Source organism: Clupea harengus, chromosome 20 (genome assembly GCF_900700415.2).
Source record: "Clupea harengus chromosome 20, Ch_v2.0.2, whole genome shotgun sequence".
NCBI lineage: Eukaryota > Metazoa > Chordata > Actinopteri > Clupeiformes > Clupeidae > Clupea > Clupea harengus.
The window spans coordinates 6,050,343-6,067,115 of NC_045171.1; the positions used below are offsets into that span (position 1 = coordinate 6,050,343).

The following is a 16,773-nucleotide window of genomic DNA, read 5'->3' on the forward strand; positions in this document are numbered from 1 at the left end:
TTGCATTGTTTTCAAATGTTTACATAATTTCAGGTTTTGGTGAAGTATTTGGCAGCGTCTTTACCATGGACGTCACAGTGCTTTTGAAAGGCCTAATAGAGGTCAGGGGTAAAGCCAAGTGTTATTTTCCTCCCTGTAAGCAGAAGACACATCCATGGACAGAAATGGATTTTGGGAAGCGAAATACCAATTGGAAAGAGCGATGCTCAAATGGTGTCTCAACCAATCAATGTAAAACCTGCAGAAAGCACGATGGGAAGCTTTACTTCACAGAAACGACCTGCCTGTTGCTCAATGACTGAGGAAAATAGCAACTAGTGCAAATGCAACAACGACAACTTTCAAGGGCAGGGATAAGGGCTGTGGATCATATTTCTGTGTAACCACAAATACTAAGGCACTTTGAGTTTAATGCTAGGAATTTCAAGAACACGTCACTAAGCATTTCACAGGGAATTCAAGGGTAGCGGGAGCTGGACCTTGCTTTCAACTTACACAGTTTAATTTAGTTTTGTGGGCTCATGGAAGAGGGGGTCAATTCAACTGCAACCTCTGACAGAGTTATTTTAAATAGCAGGAAAGGTACAATGACAAACAAGAGAGAAACATAACTTAAACATTTGGCTCTCTGTTGTACGCGTGTTTGAACACGTCTTCAATTAAGCATACCACAAAAGCGAATGGGTATATTTACCGAGCATTCTTTCTAAATTTACACTGGAAGGAATAAACATTCTTAGATGTGACTTTTGATGTCCGGCCTCTCATCGAATTACAGGGACAGAAACGTGTGGTTAGAATACTGCATTTAAATAAATTAAGAGTCCCCAATTCACTATACACAGACCTGAAATATTCAGAGCCACAACTACACAACTAAGGAACCTTGAAATAGTTGTGTGTGTGTGTGTGTGTGTCTCGCCCGTCCTATTCTTTCATGTAAGGAATACACCTTTGCTTAAAGGAAGATGTATTACTATGCCGTTTGACCATTGCTTGCCTAGCTGTTTGTCTATCTTCATCTGACATCTCCAGATGCTAACAGAACTGCGTCGGACAGTCCTGAAAAACTTCCACTCCATTCATCCTCACTCTAATTGGCATGTATCACTGACAAGCTTTGTCATTACCTTAACTGTGCCCCCAAGTTCAGTCCAAGGTCAGTCGTTTAAAAAAAGCCAGCAACCTTTTTCTTCTCTTTTTTTCTTGCTTACAGGGGGAAGTATGAAAATGTTGACAGGAGGGCAGTCTGGGTTCTACAGCTGTCCATGAATCGCTAGCTGAAATGATGACACAATAATCTACATTGTTCAGAGCTGGATGGACACACTTACTTTGGGGATGACTGAATGTGTCTGTCGTTAACTGAACAGCAGTTAAGGGTTGAATTGGAGTATGTTCCAGGGTCGTTATTGTGTTTTCCCTGTCTGGTCCTCGCACAGAAGCTAATTCTGTGGATTTCAGTGGACGGACGCACACAATCAACACGTGAATGCCATCTGGACTCCTGTCTGTGTTTCATCACCGGCCGCAGAAGTTATTTCCCGCGTGGCTCGTTTCATAGCCAATATGTCCACATCTAGGTAGTGGTGTGGTTTTCCCTCTCTTCGCTTCTCCCTGTCTCCTTCTGTTCTCTCGTTCATATTTTAGGGAAAGAGAGCGTGTTTTGCTTCTGTTTCGTTTTTTTTCTCTCTTCTTCATTTACTTGAGCTTCAGCCAGCACTGCTTGCTGTCTGTTTTTTTAAGAGGGGAATAAAAGTCCCCCCTCAAGATGAAAAGACTCACTGCAGATTGTATCCAGCATGTCTTTAATTTTCATAATGTACCTCCACACTGTAGGGTTACTGATAAAAGTGGAAAATATAGTTGTTGCCGGGGCTTTGAAGGTGGGCAGCTGTAGTTGCTTTCCGTCACCAAGGAGAAAATGTCTTTGCTAGTGTACACACACACACACACACACACACACACACACACACACACACACACACACACACACTTAAACAACATTGCAGAGCAGGAGAGTGCAACCCAAGGGAGACATTTTTTCTGCTCATGCAGCTACCCATGTGAAGATTCTAGAGCTGTTAAATCATCATTTGCAGGAGTACAAGGATCCAGTGGTAGCCTTGAATGGATGCTGAGATGCCCTGAAGTAGAGTGGGGAAAGGAGTAGTCTCCAATGGCTAGCTGACACTGGAAACCAGGGCTGAGTAATTGACTGAGTGTCTACTACCGCTATGACATTTCAATCATCTATACAATAGATGGTCAGACTTAATTTTTTTCCCCACCAATTCATGACCGCAAGTGAAATATGGTTGGAACCAGAATAACCGTCCTCAAGTGGACCTTGGGATGTATATATATATTTTTTTTATTTTAAGTCAAAGTCAAAAAAAGCAGCACAAAAGAAAAAGAAAACAATGCATTGAAAGAGCTTCCTGTAGCCAGCCTTCAACCAGAAGACTACGCCGCAACAGTTACTGTGTCACCTCTATCTATCATGGGTCTGAGCCTCAGGCCTTGCACGTCAGTTCTGTTACCCATGAACTGAGAGTGACGCCTGGCTTGAGTTGACGGGGACGTGGGCTTGGTGGGACATGTGTTTTGACATCATTTCCTCTAAATGACAGCCATCAGGTTCCAGCTCGCTGGAGCCCCGTGTCTCGGGAGCCTGAAGGACATCCCAGGGACAAGCTGTCAGGCGCGCGCGCGCCCGTGCTGGCCGCTCTTCAGACACACACCTGCGATGACATCTTCATGACCTTTTCACGTAATGCCGGCGGGAGCCAGGCAGGGCTCATTTGACACAAATCACCCCACAGCCTCATTGTGTGCGCTGCATGCCATGAAAAGGTCCGTCGTTAGCCGCCTCCTCTGTATCTCTGATGGTATTTACCAGAGGTCACATGACTGTCCTCAGGGGGCAAAAATGTTTCCCACTTCCTCATTTTTTTAAATTGTTTTTTTTTCATATTTTTTTTTTTCTCAGGTGAAGTTGATGGTAGAAATACTGTGGACTGTCTGATGAAAGAGCTTGATATCACAAAGGAGTAACAATAATGGAGGTTAATTAGCTGTCCCGGCCACTTGCATAGAGAGGGCTACATAAAGACTGAGGTTCAAGGCGCTACGCAAGAAGATAGGTTCATATTCATTATTGCTTAAGAGAAGAACCATCATGAAGACACCTGTAATATTTTATTCATTTTCAGCCGTACATCCTTTTCAAATACATTGGGTTGTCGAGACATTGTATAATCACATTAAATTTTTATGATTTTGTTGCACAAACGTTCCTTTTTCACCTTTGTCATTTTAAATTCAGTTGCTTTGTTATACAAGCTTTTAAAATGCACTGTGAAAAAAGAAAACAGAAAAAACTGAATGTAACTGATATGCACATACAAACAAACACACACACACACACACACACACACACACACACACACACACACGTCTCCACTAAAACAACAAATCATTTTAGTCCAGGTACAAGGTTAGACTTGGTTGATAAAGCCCCACTTAGCCATACTCCATGCCCACAAACCACATGAACAAAACATCAAAACACAAAAAAGATGTACTTCTTCTTTTTCTGATAAAATATTAAGAAATACTTCTTACTCTTCAGTGTCCCTGAGGTTTTCCGGGCACATTGGGGAAAGCCTGGTACAGTTATGATGGGCAGGTTCTTATGATTTAAAAAAAAAGGACGACACTGTTTTAAATTCACACAGTGTAAAGAAAAAAGCTCCTCCAAACACCCTCACCCAATTGAGCCAGTCCAAACCTACTTCACATGTACTCCGTTGTAAACTACTTCGCTTCAGGATATTTCATTTCAGCACCGCTGCGCTTGAAATGAGACGGCTCAAAGTATATCATAAACATTCGTTGTGCAGATAGTAATACAAATGCATCCTTCTCCAATATCGGTCCACCCAAAGAAAACCACTGGCCTAATCGCACCAAATAACCACAAAACAGCTCAATTATTCCTCTCACGCCTCTTCACACACACCATCAGGCCAATTGGTTTCATGGAGGTTCATCCATAGAGTCGGACCACGGCGACCCATCCCTGTTAATGATCCTTTGTGATCTACCACAATCCATTCACTCGCCATTTGCAGTCATCTCATTGCGGCTTTGTCATTTACTGCGTGTGTTCGCATGGTTCATTGCATGACAGCATACCATGGCAACATCGTCAACTGCATTGTTTCCATAAGGGTTTATGTAGCCCTATTAGCACATGTAATGGCTCACATATGTCTGAGTGTGGACAAACACGATGTAAATGGCTGATTTATTCTGTGCTTATGTTAATGGAGAGATGATTTTTGCTTTGACAATCGGAGAAAATGTTGATTTGGAATATTAATCTTCATAGCCTTTCATTATTCTTCTGTCTGAGAGCGTTCGTTGGCTCTTTCATTAGTACATTGTGTGCTGCTGTGAATTGCCACGGAGAAAGATGAAGATGAACTCTGCAATATATTTCTCCTCGTAACCCAGCACTCACATAAATATTAATGGCAGTGAGGATATTTTTTTCTTTTTTGGCTCTTGGGTATGAATCATTTCTTTTTTTTTGGGGGGGCAAGGAATTGAAAAGCTCTCCCATGCGTGCCCACGAACAGTACATAAGCAAGTAGTTGTGATAAACAGCACTGCTTCAAGGTATGGCAGACGGCAAGAAATAACACCCACCCACAACTCCAATGTCAAAAATTTTAGAAAGGGGGAAAGATGACTTTTGTTGTAGCTCCTGACAGACTGCTACCACACCGAAATAGACTCTGGTGATGTTTTGTCTCGCCCTCACTCTTGAACTCCCTCGAACAGGAAGCCAGTGTTAAGTCTGTGCTCCCTGTGTATTTATTAAGATTAAAAGACAGCAGGCGGCTATGTTTGCTAATGTCTGTCAGGGTCCTCTGCATGGATTTCCTATAATTGTTTTTTCTTTTTTCATTGCAGGTCTATGATCATGAGTACACAGCAGTGGTGGACGGTATGGAGACAGACAGCTTGATGGAGATTGATCCCGTTCATCGCGTGGAGATCTTCAGGATGGGAAATGACACAGATGAAATCCTGGAGGTCCACGATTTCAAGAATGTGAGTTTAATGAATGTGGAGTTAAGGGTATTAACACGACTTTGTAGGTGTAATATTGTATGTCCTTATGTAGAAGATGTTATATGAAGAATATTGATGCATACAAATGATTTCATGCTTTTTCTTCTGTCAAATTCCTGTCTGCTGAATCCAGAAAATCTCAGTGTTATTACTTTGTCTTTCCCCAACAATGACAGTCATGACAAACATCCAAAAGCCTGGTCCTTTTTTCTCTCACTCACCCTCCCACTTGCTCTTTCTCTCTTTCTCTCGTTTTCTCTCTCTCTCTCTCTCTCTCACTCTTTCACACTCTCTCTCTCTCACACTCTTTCACACACAGTCTCTCTCTCTCTCACACACTCTTTCACTTTCTCACTCTCTGTCTGTCCTGCTCCTGCCTGTTGCCGCCTCCTCCTCCCTTCTCTCCTCTAAATTCTCCTCTTCAGCCACTGAGGCAAATCCATACTGGAGATTTGCTTGATGCTAGGCACAGCCATGGGAGACCAGGCATCCCGGCAAGCAAGCAGAATCATTCAGACCCTGTTGTGATTAAAACGTCACGGCAACACAACACAAACCTTTTTTAAGTCCTATCGAGTCTTAGTCAAGGGGCAGGGGTCGGAACCGAATTTATCATGGAAGACTGTCATGGAAGAACACACTCAAGACAATCTCTGGCGTGTCCTTAGCGTCGCACACCTGTAACGGAAATGAGGAGAGATAATGCCATTAAGACTCCAGGGTTGAAATCCCCTAGTATAGATCCAGCCAAATATTCTGAACAGCTTCTTGGAATCCAAAGGGAAACGAATTAGAGCCACCTCTGCCAACAGGAGCAACTATTGAGTGAACGGTGTCCCTTGTGACACAGCAGACTTAATGTAGCCGACAGTATATGAAAAAAACCGAAAGGCACTCAATACAAGGCAGATTCTGATGCAGTATACTGCATATATATTTCTTCACTTGTTTGTGTTCTTGTCCGTAAAATCCAACCAAAGACTGCGGTTGGCTAGCAAATGAAAATGTAATAACTGGCATAAGCCCATCATATTGCTGTCAATGTTTATTTATTAGCTGCATTGCTAAGGAAAGTTGAGGTACATGTAAGCTGACGCTCAAAACTTTCTTCACGTCGCCACTCTGGACAAGGTAATGAACAAGACTGACACAGTTACTCGTCAGGTGACCCTAAATGAGTCACAGTTCATGAGGACTGATGGGTGGGACGATGAACAGACGGAGGAAGACAAGGAGGGTGGTGGTGGTGGTGGTGGTTATGTTTTTATTTGACACGCTTCTCACAAATGGGAATCTGATAGTCCTCATTAATGAAGGCAAGCTGCAGTACTCTTGTTTGTTTCTCCCCGTCTGTCACCTGAGCTGATGGCCGACATGCGCCATCTGAGAAACTCTGAAGTGATGTGCCGATGACTGGAACGCTAATGTCTAACCTCTTCCTGTAACTGCAATGCTTGCTGCTTCCAATCAAATAATTGTTCAATTGGAAAGCTGTCTGGGGGAGTTGGAGTGTCTGTGTGTGAGGTGGGGTGGGGTTGGGGTGTGTGTGTGTGTGGGGGGGTTATGGTTTGGTGGGGGGAACGCTTTGCGTTTTAATCCGAGCCGGTTGCAGGGAGGCCGCTGTACTTCAGCGCTGTCGCCGAAATCACATCCTTTTCCCATTTCTTATCCAAGTAATGAAGTGTCTTTTCTTAATTTTCTGGTTGACCAGGCTCTGTAATCATTGCATCTCATCACGAGATTGTCCCTTCCGTTCGGTAGCAGCTCGCCATTACAGCAAATTGAACACCAACTCATCAAAATAATCTCGGGCATAAACATTATGCTTGCCACAGCCAACCAACCACCCTTCCCACCCACCCCCCACACACACCACCCACACACCACACACACACCACCCAGACACATTGGAGCAGATTGGAATGTGACAAGCATCATGTTGATCCTGCTGTATCCTTGGCTGACTGAAGCTCGCCAAAGAGAAGGCACTGACAGGGAAAGAGGGAGAGAGGTGTCTCGTCTTCATCACACCGCGACTTAAAAAACATTGTCGTAAATAGGGACGTAATTAAATCCTGATTACATCAAGTTGATTTCCATGCCACTTCACAGTTCGCCCCGGTTCCGCACGAAGGCCAGTCATTTCTAAGAGTTTACCCCACGTCTGTTCTCATGATATATTATTTCCAACGACTAAAGGAACGTCAACTGCTGTCTGCTTTGCCTCACTGCTGCCGCCACACAGTAGCTCTGTGCGGTTAAAGACACGCACCACAATCCTAAAAGTGTTTTTTCTCCCTTTCTTTCTTTCCTTCTCTGTCTGTCTCTTTTGCTTTCTCTCCCTCTCTCTCTCTCTCTCTCTCTCTTTCTTGCTCTCTCTTGCTCTAATCGAAAAGCATTGGCTTCTGTATGGCAGACAGTCATGAGCGGGTCTCAGGAAAAGTAGGTTCCTCACACGGATGAGCAGGTTAAATGAATGACGCGTAGGCCTTGAAAAGGTGGAATTCAGCAGGTTTAGGCGGGACGGCAAAACAAAAGAAAAACTTCAAGAGGCTCTCAGCCCTGAATGGCTGAAGTGGTGTATTGATCAGGCTGCCTCGCCGAGATTTGGCGCACCTGCAGCAGTCGCATTTTACAGCCACAATGCAGAAATGCATGCTAGAATGCACACACAGATACAGAGAGAGCGAGAGATACACTCTATCTCAAACACACACACACACGCCCACTTACAAATACACATTATCACACACCTAAAAGAGATTAAGCCGTCGTTGTCGTCGGAGGCAACAAAGGGTTTAATTTTCCACAGCGTCTTTAGGCGGCTCAATAGAGACACTGTACCACTGCAATATTCAGAAATGGTTTTTTTTCATCGTCCACCGAGGCGTCACAGTGGGTGCCTTACCTGTTACACCGTTACACACTGTGCCACTCTTCACTTAACTACTTCTGTTTTTTTTTTCCTCTCTTCCGTTTCAAGGGGATCACTGGAATCCGATTCTCCAAGCACCAGAGATGCTACATCAAGACCCAGCCCAAGGAGCTGCCCAACATCCCAGAGCTGGAGGCCGAGGATGCCGAGATAGAGGTAGCACTGCACTGTCTGATCACAGGGCTGGGTGTTACATACATATGACAAATCCCAGAGATACAGGCCAAGGATGAGGGAACAGAGGAAGCACTGCACTGTCCAATCACAGAGCTGGGTGTTACATACATACATATGACAAATCCCAGAGATACAGGCCAAGGATGAGGGAACAGAGGAAGCACTGCACTGTCCAATCACAGAGCTGGGTATTACATTTATATGACTTTCAGTCAGGGTTTAGACTTTATGGGGGGGAAAAAGGAACACCACGTGCCGTGAGATAATAACCAAATATGGGAGCCGGGTGGACTCGGCGTTATACGTCACGGCACATAACCCGGGTCTCTGGTGCTCACGAAACCTATCAATCCCCTTTGTGGTGGACATCAAAAGGTGTTTGCCGTCAATCTCGAGCTAATATTAATTTTTAATCATCGCCTCTGAAGCCTGAGCCCAAATAGCCTTAAGGAGAGTGAGCGGGCCCTGGGAAAGGTAAGCCATTAAAATGGTATTTGAAGATGTTTGCTTCGTAAATTTCAAGCCAAAGCCTCTGGCCGGCTCTGCAGCGGCCACGTGTGTGATGTTTGGAGCCGGGCTGCGTGAGAGACTGGGGCGAAATCCCATTGATCAAAATCTCCCATTTATCCACGCCAGAGCCAAAATGGCGGTGCGCGGGGGCTCCGTGGGATTGTGTTTTGCATATGGTTTGGCCTCATCCCCATTGACATTAGCGGGATGAGGAGGGCGGGTGGGGAAAGAGCAAGCGAAGCAACAGTGACTAATCTGCCAGTCTGTTTTAGTGGGTCATAAAAAACATGCTCGCCTCATTGTTGTGCCAGCTCTCCAATATCCTCTCTGACTTTTACAACAGAAGGTGGAGGAAGGCAGAGTGGAAGGGAAGGGAGTGGTGTATACACACACGTGTATGTGTGTGTGTGTGTCTGTGTGGTGAGGAGAACCGTGCACTACCGACTGCACCCCGCACCCCTCTCATCTTTTTAATGTCTGTTCCATGTTTACAGATACTAATTGCCTAGCAAGCGCCATATGTCGCCGCCATTTTTGCTCCCTTTTTTGCACATTGTGAGACCTAATTAGATTTCTCTGTTAAGCCACATTCCACAGATGTGGAATCAATCAGAGCAGGCGAGGGGTTGCTGCCACCGGGGTTGAGAGGCTCACAAGGAGAAGGAGAGAGAGAGGAAGAGGAAGATTGAGGAGAGGAGAGGCGGCTGAGAGTGGGGTGGTCTGTGTTATGGAGAGAGGGGGGGGGGGGGGGGGGGAGAGAGAGAGGGACACATGGCAAAGGATTAGGCAAGCTGTGGGCTGCACTGCACCAAACTGGAGAGAGAGAGGCGGAGAGACGGCGGGGGCACGAGTGAAAGAACCAAGCTTATGATCCGCCATCAGACGGATGCTGGGAATATTAATTTGAGAGGCCGCACTCTGCCCAAAGTTGGCCGGGTCCTGACCACCCCTCCCCTCCCCTCCACACACACACACAACAGTGGCGGCTCAGGGGGCCAGAGCATGTGGCCTTCATGATAATGCAGAGCCCCACGTCAAGTACGGGGCAGACCACAGACAACACCGTGTGTCCGCGAGGCGTGCTGGGGCGTCATCTCGGCACCGTCGTCGTCGTCATCGGCGGCGGCGGCCGCGAGTCCTGGCTGCTGCCCGAGCGGCGCACCAGGCCGGCAACCCCTCGCGTCTCTCCCCACCTGCTGGCAGGCCGCGGGGCAGGATCAGGTGACAGTGTGGTGGTAGATAAGGAGACGGCCGGGAGGAGAGCGCTTCAGACCAGCAGCAGCCCCCCGCGCCACAAAAGCCCCGCTGGAGCCCAGCCACGACACGTCACTCGCTGTCACTCACAACAGAACACAGAGACACAAGGACGAGGGGGAGGATGCGTGCAGACACACCAACAGCAGCAACTCTCTCTCTCTCTCTCTCTCCCTCTCGGTCTCCCTCTTTGTTCTTCACCCTCTTTCCCTCTCCCTATCCATCCCTACCCCCCCCTTTCTTTTCCACCCTCCCTCTCTGTCTCCCTTCATCTCGCTGTCTCCCTCCTTCTATATCCCTCCTCTCGCTCTCTCTCTCTGTTTCTCCATATGCAAACCCAGAAAAAAGTCAACAATGGTATTATTAGCTTCTGTAGCCACCAAGCCACAGGGCATAGGAGAGCATTCCCATACCAAGTGCAGGGCGAAAAACAATGCAGCCAATGGAGGAACTGCAAAGGGCCGATAAGGAAAATAAACTAGCCTCAAGAGTAAAACCAGGTGACAAACATGAATTGTTTGCAGCCAGTGTGTGTGTGTGTGTGTGTGTGGGTGTGTGCGTGTGTGTGTGTGTGGGTGTGTGCGTGTATCTCTTTGAGTGGGTGTGTGTGTGTGTGTGTGTGTTTTTCTCCTATTTTTCTCTCTCTCTCACTTTCTCTTGCCATTTTCGATTTATTCCCTCCTGGGGAAAAAAAAATGATGAAGGCAGTAATCCTCTGGCTTTTCTGCCCATGTCCTGCTCGCAGCGCCGCGCTGGAGATGAAATCTCTGCTGCCGCTCCTCCAGCTGCACAGCATGTACCTGGATTAGCCCTCGCCCCTCGCCCGCGCCGTTAGCACGCGCCGCGACAACGTATATCACAACATATAGACAAGAAGGCACGGCACACCGTATGGACGAACTGGCCTGAGAGATTTGGCATCAGATTGTCTGTGGCACGCGTTCGGCATGCGCGCGTTTGCCAATGGTACCGCAGGGAGAAATCCAATCATTGTTGGGTGATGGCTGCGTGAGAGATTATAATTTCAAGGGTGCAGGAGAGAGAGGCGGCTGTCACCTGAGTCATCATTAGTTTGGCCTGATGTGGCCAGGGTTTGGAGGGGGAGGTGGGGGTGGAGAGGGAGGGAGGAGGGGAGGGAGAGGGGGGGGGGGTCGGATGCTCGCCGGGAAGTGTGTCAAGGAGCCAGCCGAGCATGTAGCGGTACCGGGGTGAGAGTGTCAGGTTCTAATCAGGCAGAACCGGAGTGGGTTCTTCCTCTCCACAGGTCAGTGGGGTGTCACTTCGCAACAAACAAGATGCGGTGGGGGAAATACATTCTAATAGACCAAGAACAGCAAGGGTGGAAGAAACAGAGGAAAAAGAAGAGAGGAAAAAAGGGGGAGAGAGGGAAAAAAGAGAGGGAGAGGAGAGAGGGAGAAGCAGGAGGCTGGAAGAGAGTGCATTTATAGGAGGAGGGCAGAGAGAAAGAGACAGAGATGTTTAGAGAGAGAGAGAGAGAAAGAGAGAGGGAGAGAGCACAACCCAAAGTAAATGATCCAGGCTTTCTCCATAGCCCTAGGACTTGACATCAAGCTTAACTAATGTGCAATTAAGCTACAGACTGGGAGAAAATCACCTTGAAAAAAACATTTGTCAAGTCAACCATTTTTTCTCCCCTGTACTCTGCACTAATTAACATGGGAATGTGAAGTGTATTTGTTTGCCTATGTGATTACATACACACCAGACAAACAAACACATCAGTTTAAACGGGGGGATGCTTTGCCAACGCCTTTTTTCATACATCTCTATTAGAAGTAAAATGATGTGCCATCCCTATCATTAAGCAATAATAGTTTACTTTACAGCTCATGAACTACAGAATCAACAAATTAAGCATATTAATAGCCCCATATCTACAACATGTCTCTCTCTCTTTCTTTCTCTCTCTCTCTCTGTGTGTGTGCTTCTGTATGCAATACTTTTCCATTCAGACATGTCGTATTTATCAACATATCGCTCCTCCATAGTATACAGTAAGAGGAGACCGTGGAACAACATGAAAGTCAAATCAGATTCTCAGTCGTCTGCTTGTGGAGTGAAAAAACCCCGGCAGCCCCAGACAGCTGGAGGGTGGAGGACGAGGGAATGGGGGGGGGGGGGGGGGTGGTGAGGGGGGCTTGAAAGCAGAGTGGGGCAGAGAGCACTTCTGCAAGGGTCAAGCCGTATTGAAGTTGTGTGCGGCGGGTTTAAGTCCTTCCCAGTTCCACTCTCAGGACTGCCGGGGCAGCTGGATGAAAGCCCCAAGGCATCCCCTGTGGGGTGGAGGAGCGCGAGCAGTGCATGCAAAGGAGTTTGGGGTGAGCGGGGGGAAAAAGCTGTGTAAGAGCCTGTGCGTGTGTGTGTGTGTGTGTGTGTGTGTGTGTGTCCATCTCTCATTCTCCCTCACTCTCCCTCCCTCACTCACTCTCTGCGTGTGTGTGTGTGTGTGCGTGTGTGCGTGTGTGCGTGTATGTGCGTGTATGTGCGTGTGTGTGTGTGTGTTCCCTCAGGTTGGCGAGTTGGAGACTGTGGAGGTGAAGGTGGAGGACTCGCAGGTGTGGGTCCCATCGGAGGAGCCCATCACCAACCACGCCTTCCTGCTGGAGACCAAGATCTGGGAGGTGTGCCGGGAGCTGCCCATCCACTGGATCCACCCCGCCCCACTCCGAGGTACACACACACACACACACACACACACACACACACACACACACACACACACACACACACACACACACACACACACACACACACACACACTCACACACACACTCACTCACTCACTCACTCACTCACTCACTCACTCACTCACTCACTCACTCACTCACTCACTCACTCACTCACTCACTCACTCACTCACTCACTCACTCACTCACTCACTCACTCACTCACTCACTCACTCACTCACTCACTCACTCACTCACTCACTCACTCACTCTCTCACTCTCACACACACACACACACACACACACACACACACACACACACACACACACACACACACACACACACACACACACACACACACACACACACACACACACACACACACACACACATACACACACACACACACATACCTTAGAGGAACAAAACATGCCCAGAAAAAAACACAAAAGTGGCATTTAAGTGGATTTCCGACCAAAAACCAGGAAACTCACATTTTTCCATGACACTAAAGCTGCTGAGTTGTGATGTTTGAAGGGGCGTGGTGTTCTAAACAATTAGTGTCTGGACATGATTCTCCACTTCATGGTTCTCCACTTCAGAAAACTGCATGTTCCTCAGACAGGCTCTGACTCCCTCATCATCTCATTGTCACCATCCAATGCCCAGTCGAATGCCGCAAAAAAAACATCCCCTGGGGGACTTCCTGTGTGGCGCTAGAGCGAGATGGACGCATAGTAGAGAGCTCCTCTAATCGGTTTTAGAAAAATACCTCCTATTAAAAAATATCAGAATTATATACACCTAAAATCCAATGTGAGAGGAGGGAAGATGCAAAAGAGTCAAAAGAACGACAAAAAGATGCCTAAAAAGTCAGGAAATGGGAAAGAAGGAGAAGAAGAAATGGCCACAAGTAGGAGTAACGAGGCTAGCATTAACAATGTGCTAGAAAGTCTGTCACAACTATCTAAAGAGCTGAAAGATTTCAAACAAGACATGAGAAAGGACCTAAGTGAATTTAAAAGCGATGTCACGAAGTCTATGAAGGATGACCTTGCCGAATTCAAAGCAGAAGTTCTGAGTGAGTTGCAGAGTCAGAATGCTATCATTACGGAGGCGCAAACACGCATAGCCGACCTGGAGTCAGTCTGCCTGGAATTGAAAGACACGTTGATAACAGTGGTGAAACAAAGCACGGAGATGCGGGACAAGATAATTGATCTGGAGAGCCGCTCTAGACGAAATAACCTGCGAATCTATGGAATACCAGAAGGCAAAGAAGGAAAATCAGTCGCTCACTTCGTAAGTGAACTGCTCAAAAAACATCTCGGTCTGCCGCCTGGAGTTGAACTTCAGATACAGCGGGCGCACCGTGCACTGATCCCTAAGCCAACTGCGACAGCAACCCCTAGATCGATAATAGTGAACTTTCTTCAATTCCAAGTCAAAGAGTTGGTTCTTCAGAAAGCCTGGCAGACGAAGTTTGAGATCGATAGACAGCGAATTTACTTTGATAATGACTATGCAACTGACATCGTGAAGAAACGCAAAGCATACGGGCCGATCAAAACCATATTGAAGGAGAAGGGGATCCGTTTCCAGACGCCCTACACGAGGATGCGCGTCCACTGGGGAAGAGGCGGCCGAGGACCTGAATAGACGAGGATACCAGGTCACTGTGGAGAAGACAAACACTGCAACGGTCGTTGAGGAACGGCTGAATGAGCTACTTCCATGGAAAAACACCACTTCAGACAGAGCAGCTCAACGTGCAAGGGAGAGACTCACAGAGTTTAGAAGGGACCATGACTGACGGACCAGGGAGATAAACGCTCAAAGAAAGAAGAAATTGGAAGCTCATTTTTGAAGAGACATAAAAGTAGAGGTATTATTTTGGTTATTAGATTACACATACATCTACATTGGATTAGATTCCCATTCGAACTAAGTCTCTGTTATAATCTATTTAGATTACATATAATTTTTGAAGGCAAGGTTTCCACCTATTGCTAGCCTGCTCTTTTGTTGCTGTTTTTTTCTTTTCTTCCCCTTTTGATGCGAACTACAATTGATTCAGGGCGACATGCTGTATATAAAGACTAAAGACTCTAGCAAGTCTATCTTTCAAAACCGATTGAGGAAATGGCCTTAGCGCCGAATGTTGGACATTTCTAGTAGGAACGAGTATTTTCTCACCACTAGGGAGGGCCCCTACGAGCACGAGGCACCTTTCCTCCTCCCACCAACAGGGAACATAGAGGATGGCTAAACTCATCCTTTTCTTTGGAAGTCACAATGTTTTATGTTCAATTTATGTTTCAGAGTTCACTTACTGTTATTGTTTTTATGTTAAGGTCTGGATTGCAATATTACAACCACAGAAATGATAGAGAATAACATTAAGATACTGTCATTGAATGTTAATGGCCTTAATATCCATTAAGCGTAAAAAGGTAATGACCAAATTGAAAAAGACAAAGCTCAAATTATATACCTATAGGAAACACACTTGTCTGGGCAGGAAAGTGAGAAACTTAAGAAGTTTGGCTATACCAATACATTTCATAGTTCCTTCCGTCAGGGTGGTAGAAGAGGAGTAATCATACTAATATCAAATTCAGTCAAATTTGAATGTATCAAAATAATTAGTGACAAAAAGGGAAGATTTATTATTGTAAAGGGAAAATTAGAGAATGAAATAGTGACACTGGTTAATGTTTATGCCCACCTGACAGTGGAAAGCATTTCTTTAAATCTTTGCTCAACAACATAATATTGGAAGCAGAAGGAATATTAGTTTGTGGGGGCGACTTCAATATTGTGATGAATAATAAACTAGATACAACAAACAAAAAGAAAAAAGCCAACCAAGTCACTTCAATGGTCAAAACTACATTCAAAGAATTTGGTATAGCTGATCTCTGGAGGGAATTCCACCCTCTAAGAGGGGACTATACACACTACTACTGCCCCGCATGATAGCTATGCCAGAATTGACTACTTTTTTATTAACAAAAAGGACCTGTACAGAGTAAAGGAGTGTGAAATTGAAGGAGCTGATGTCTCTGACCACTGTACAGTGTATCTGAAAATCCAACTAAAACCACAAGAGAAAAGAAAATTGTGGAGACTAAATGTTGGCATTTTAAATGATAAAGTACTTGTCGAGGAAATAAAAGAAGAGATTAAAACATATCTAACTGAAAATGACAATGGAGAGGTTAGCCCCTGTTGTTTTGTGGATGCTCTTAAAGCAGTCTTAAGAGGGAGGCTAATAGCCTAAGACAGCGTCTATTAAAAAAGCTAAAGAGGAAACCTACAGGAGAGAAAAGGAGAAACTGACTGAGATTGAACATCTACATAAGAGAACAGGCAACCCTTCACTACTTCCTCAAATTAAAGAAGCTAGGAATAGTATAGATAAACTATTAAATATAGAAATTGAAAAGAAGACAAGATTCTTAAAACAATCTTATTATGAAGTGGGGCCTAAGGCCACTAGATTACTAGCAAAAAGATTAAAAAAACAACAGGCTGATAGGACGATCCATAAAGATAAGGGATATAACCACAAATAAAATTACTATGAGCCTAAGGAGATTGAAACTCATTTTAGGAACTATTATAAGAATCTCTATAGCCAACCTCCATCGGCTAATATTGAGCAAATTAAGGCATTTTCTACAGACACTGGACTTGCCAACAATTGGGGAGCAACAGAATGGTCTTTGACTTCTCCAATTACAAGAGCAGAAATAGAAAAAGCAATGGGTAGACTAAAGGCAAATACATCTCCCGGCAGTGATGGTCTACCGTCACAATGGTACAAAACATTCAATGAACAACTTGTACCACTACTTGAGGCATCTTTCAATCACACACTTGAGAATGGGGTATTACCTCCATCCTGGAAAGAAGCTGTGATATCAGTGATCTCTAGGGAAATAACAATGAATCCTGCTCAGGTTACAGACCTATATCAATACTCAATGTAGATTATAAACTATATACCTCAATTATTACAAAAAGATTTGATCACTTTATGAATGACATTATAGATGAAG

General features: G+C 45.5%; 1 protein-coding gene across 1 annotated transcript in view; it reads left to right on the forward strand.

The window, feature by feature from the left end:
- The window catches only part of tnmd (tenomodulin), a 43,827-nt gene that overhangs the window by 17,921 nt on the left and 9,133 nt on the right, over positions 1–16,773 (forward strand). The window contains exons 3-5 of the mRNA XM_031587593.2: positions 4,984–5,124; positions 8,129–8,236; positions 12,553–12,712. Of these exons, the coding sequence (XP_031443453.1) occupies positions 4,984–5,124; positions 8,129–8,236; positions 12,553–12,712 (409 nt within the window). The remainder of the gene's footprint in view (positions 1–4,983; positions 5,125–8,128; positions 8,237–12,552; positions 12,713–16,773) is intronic.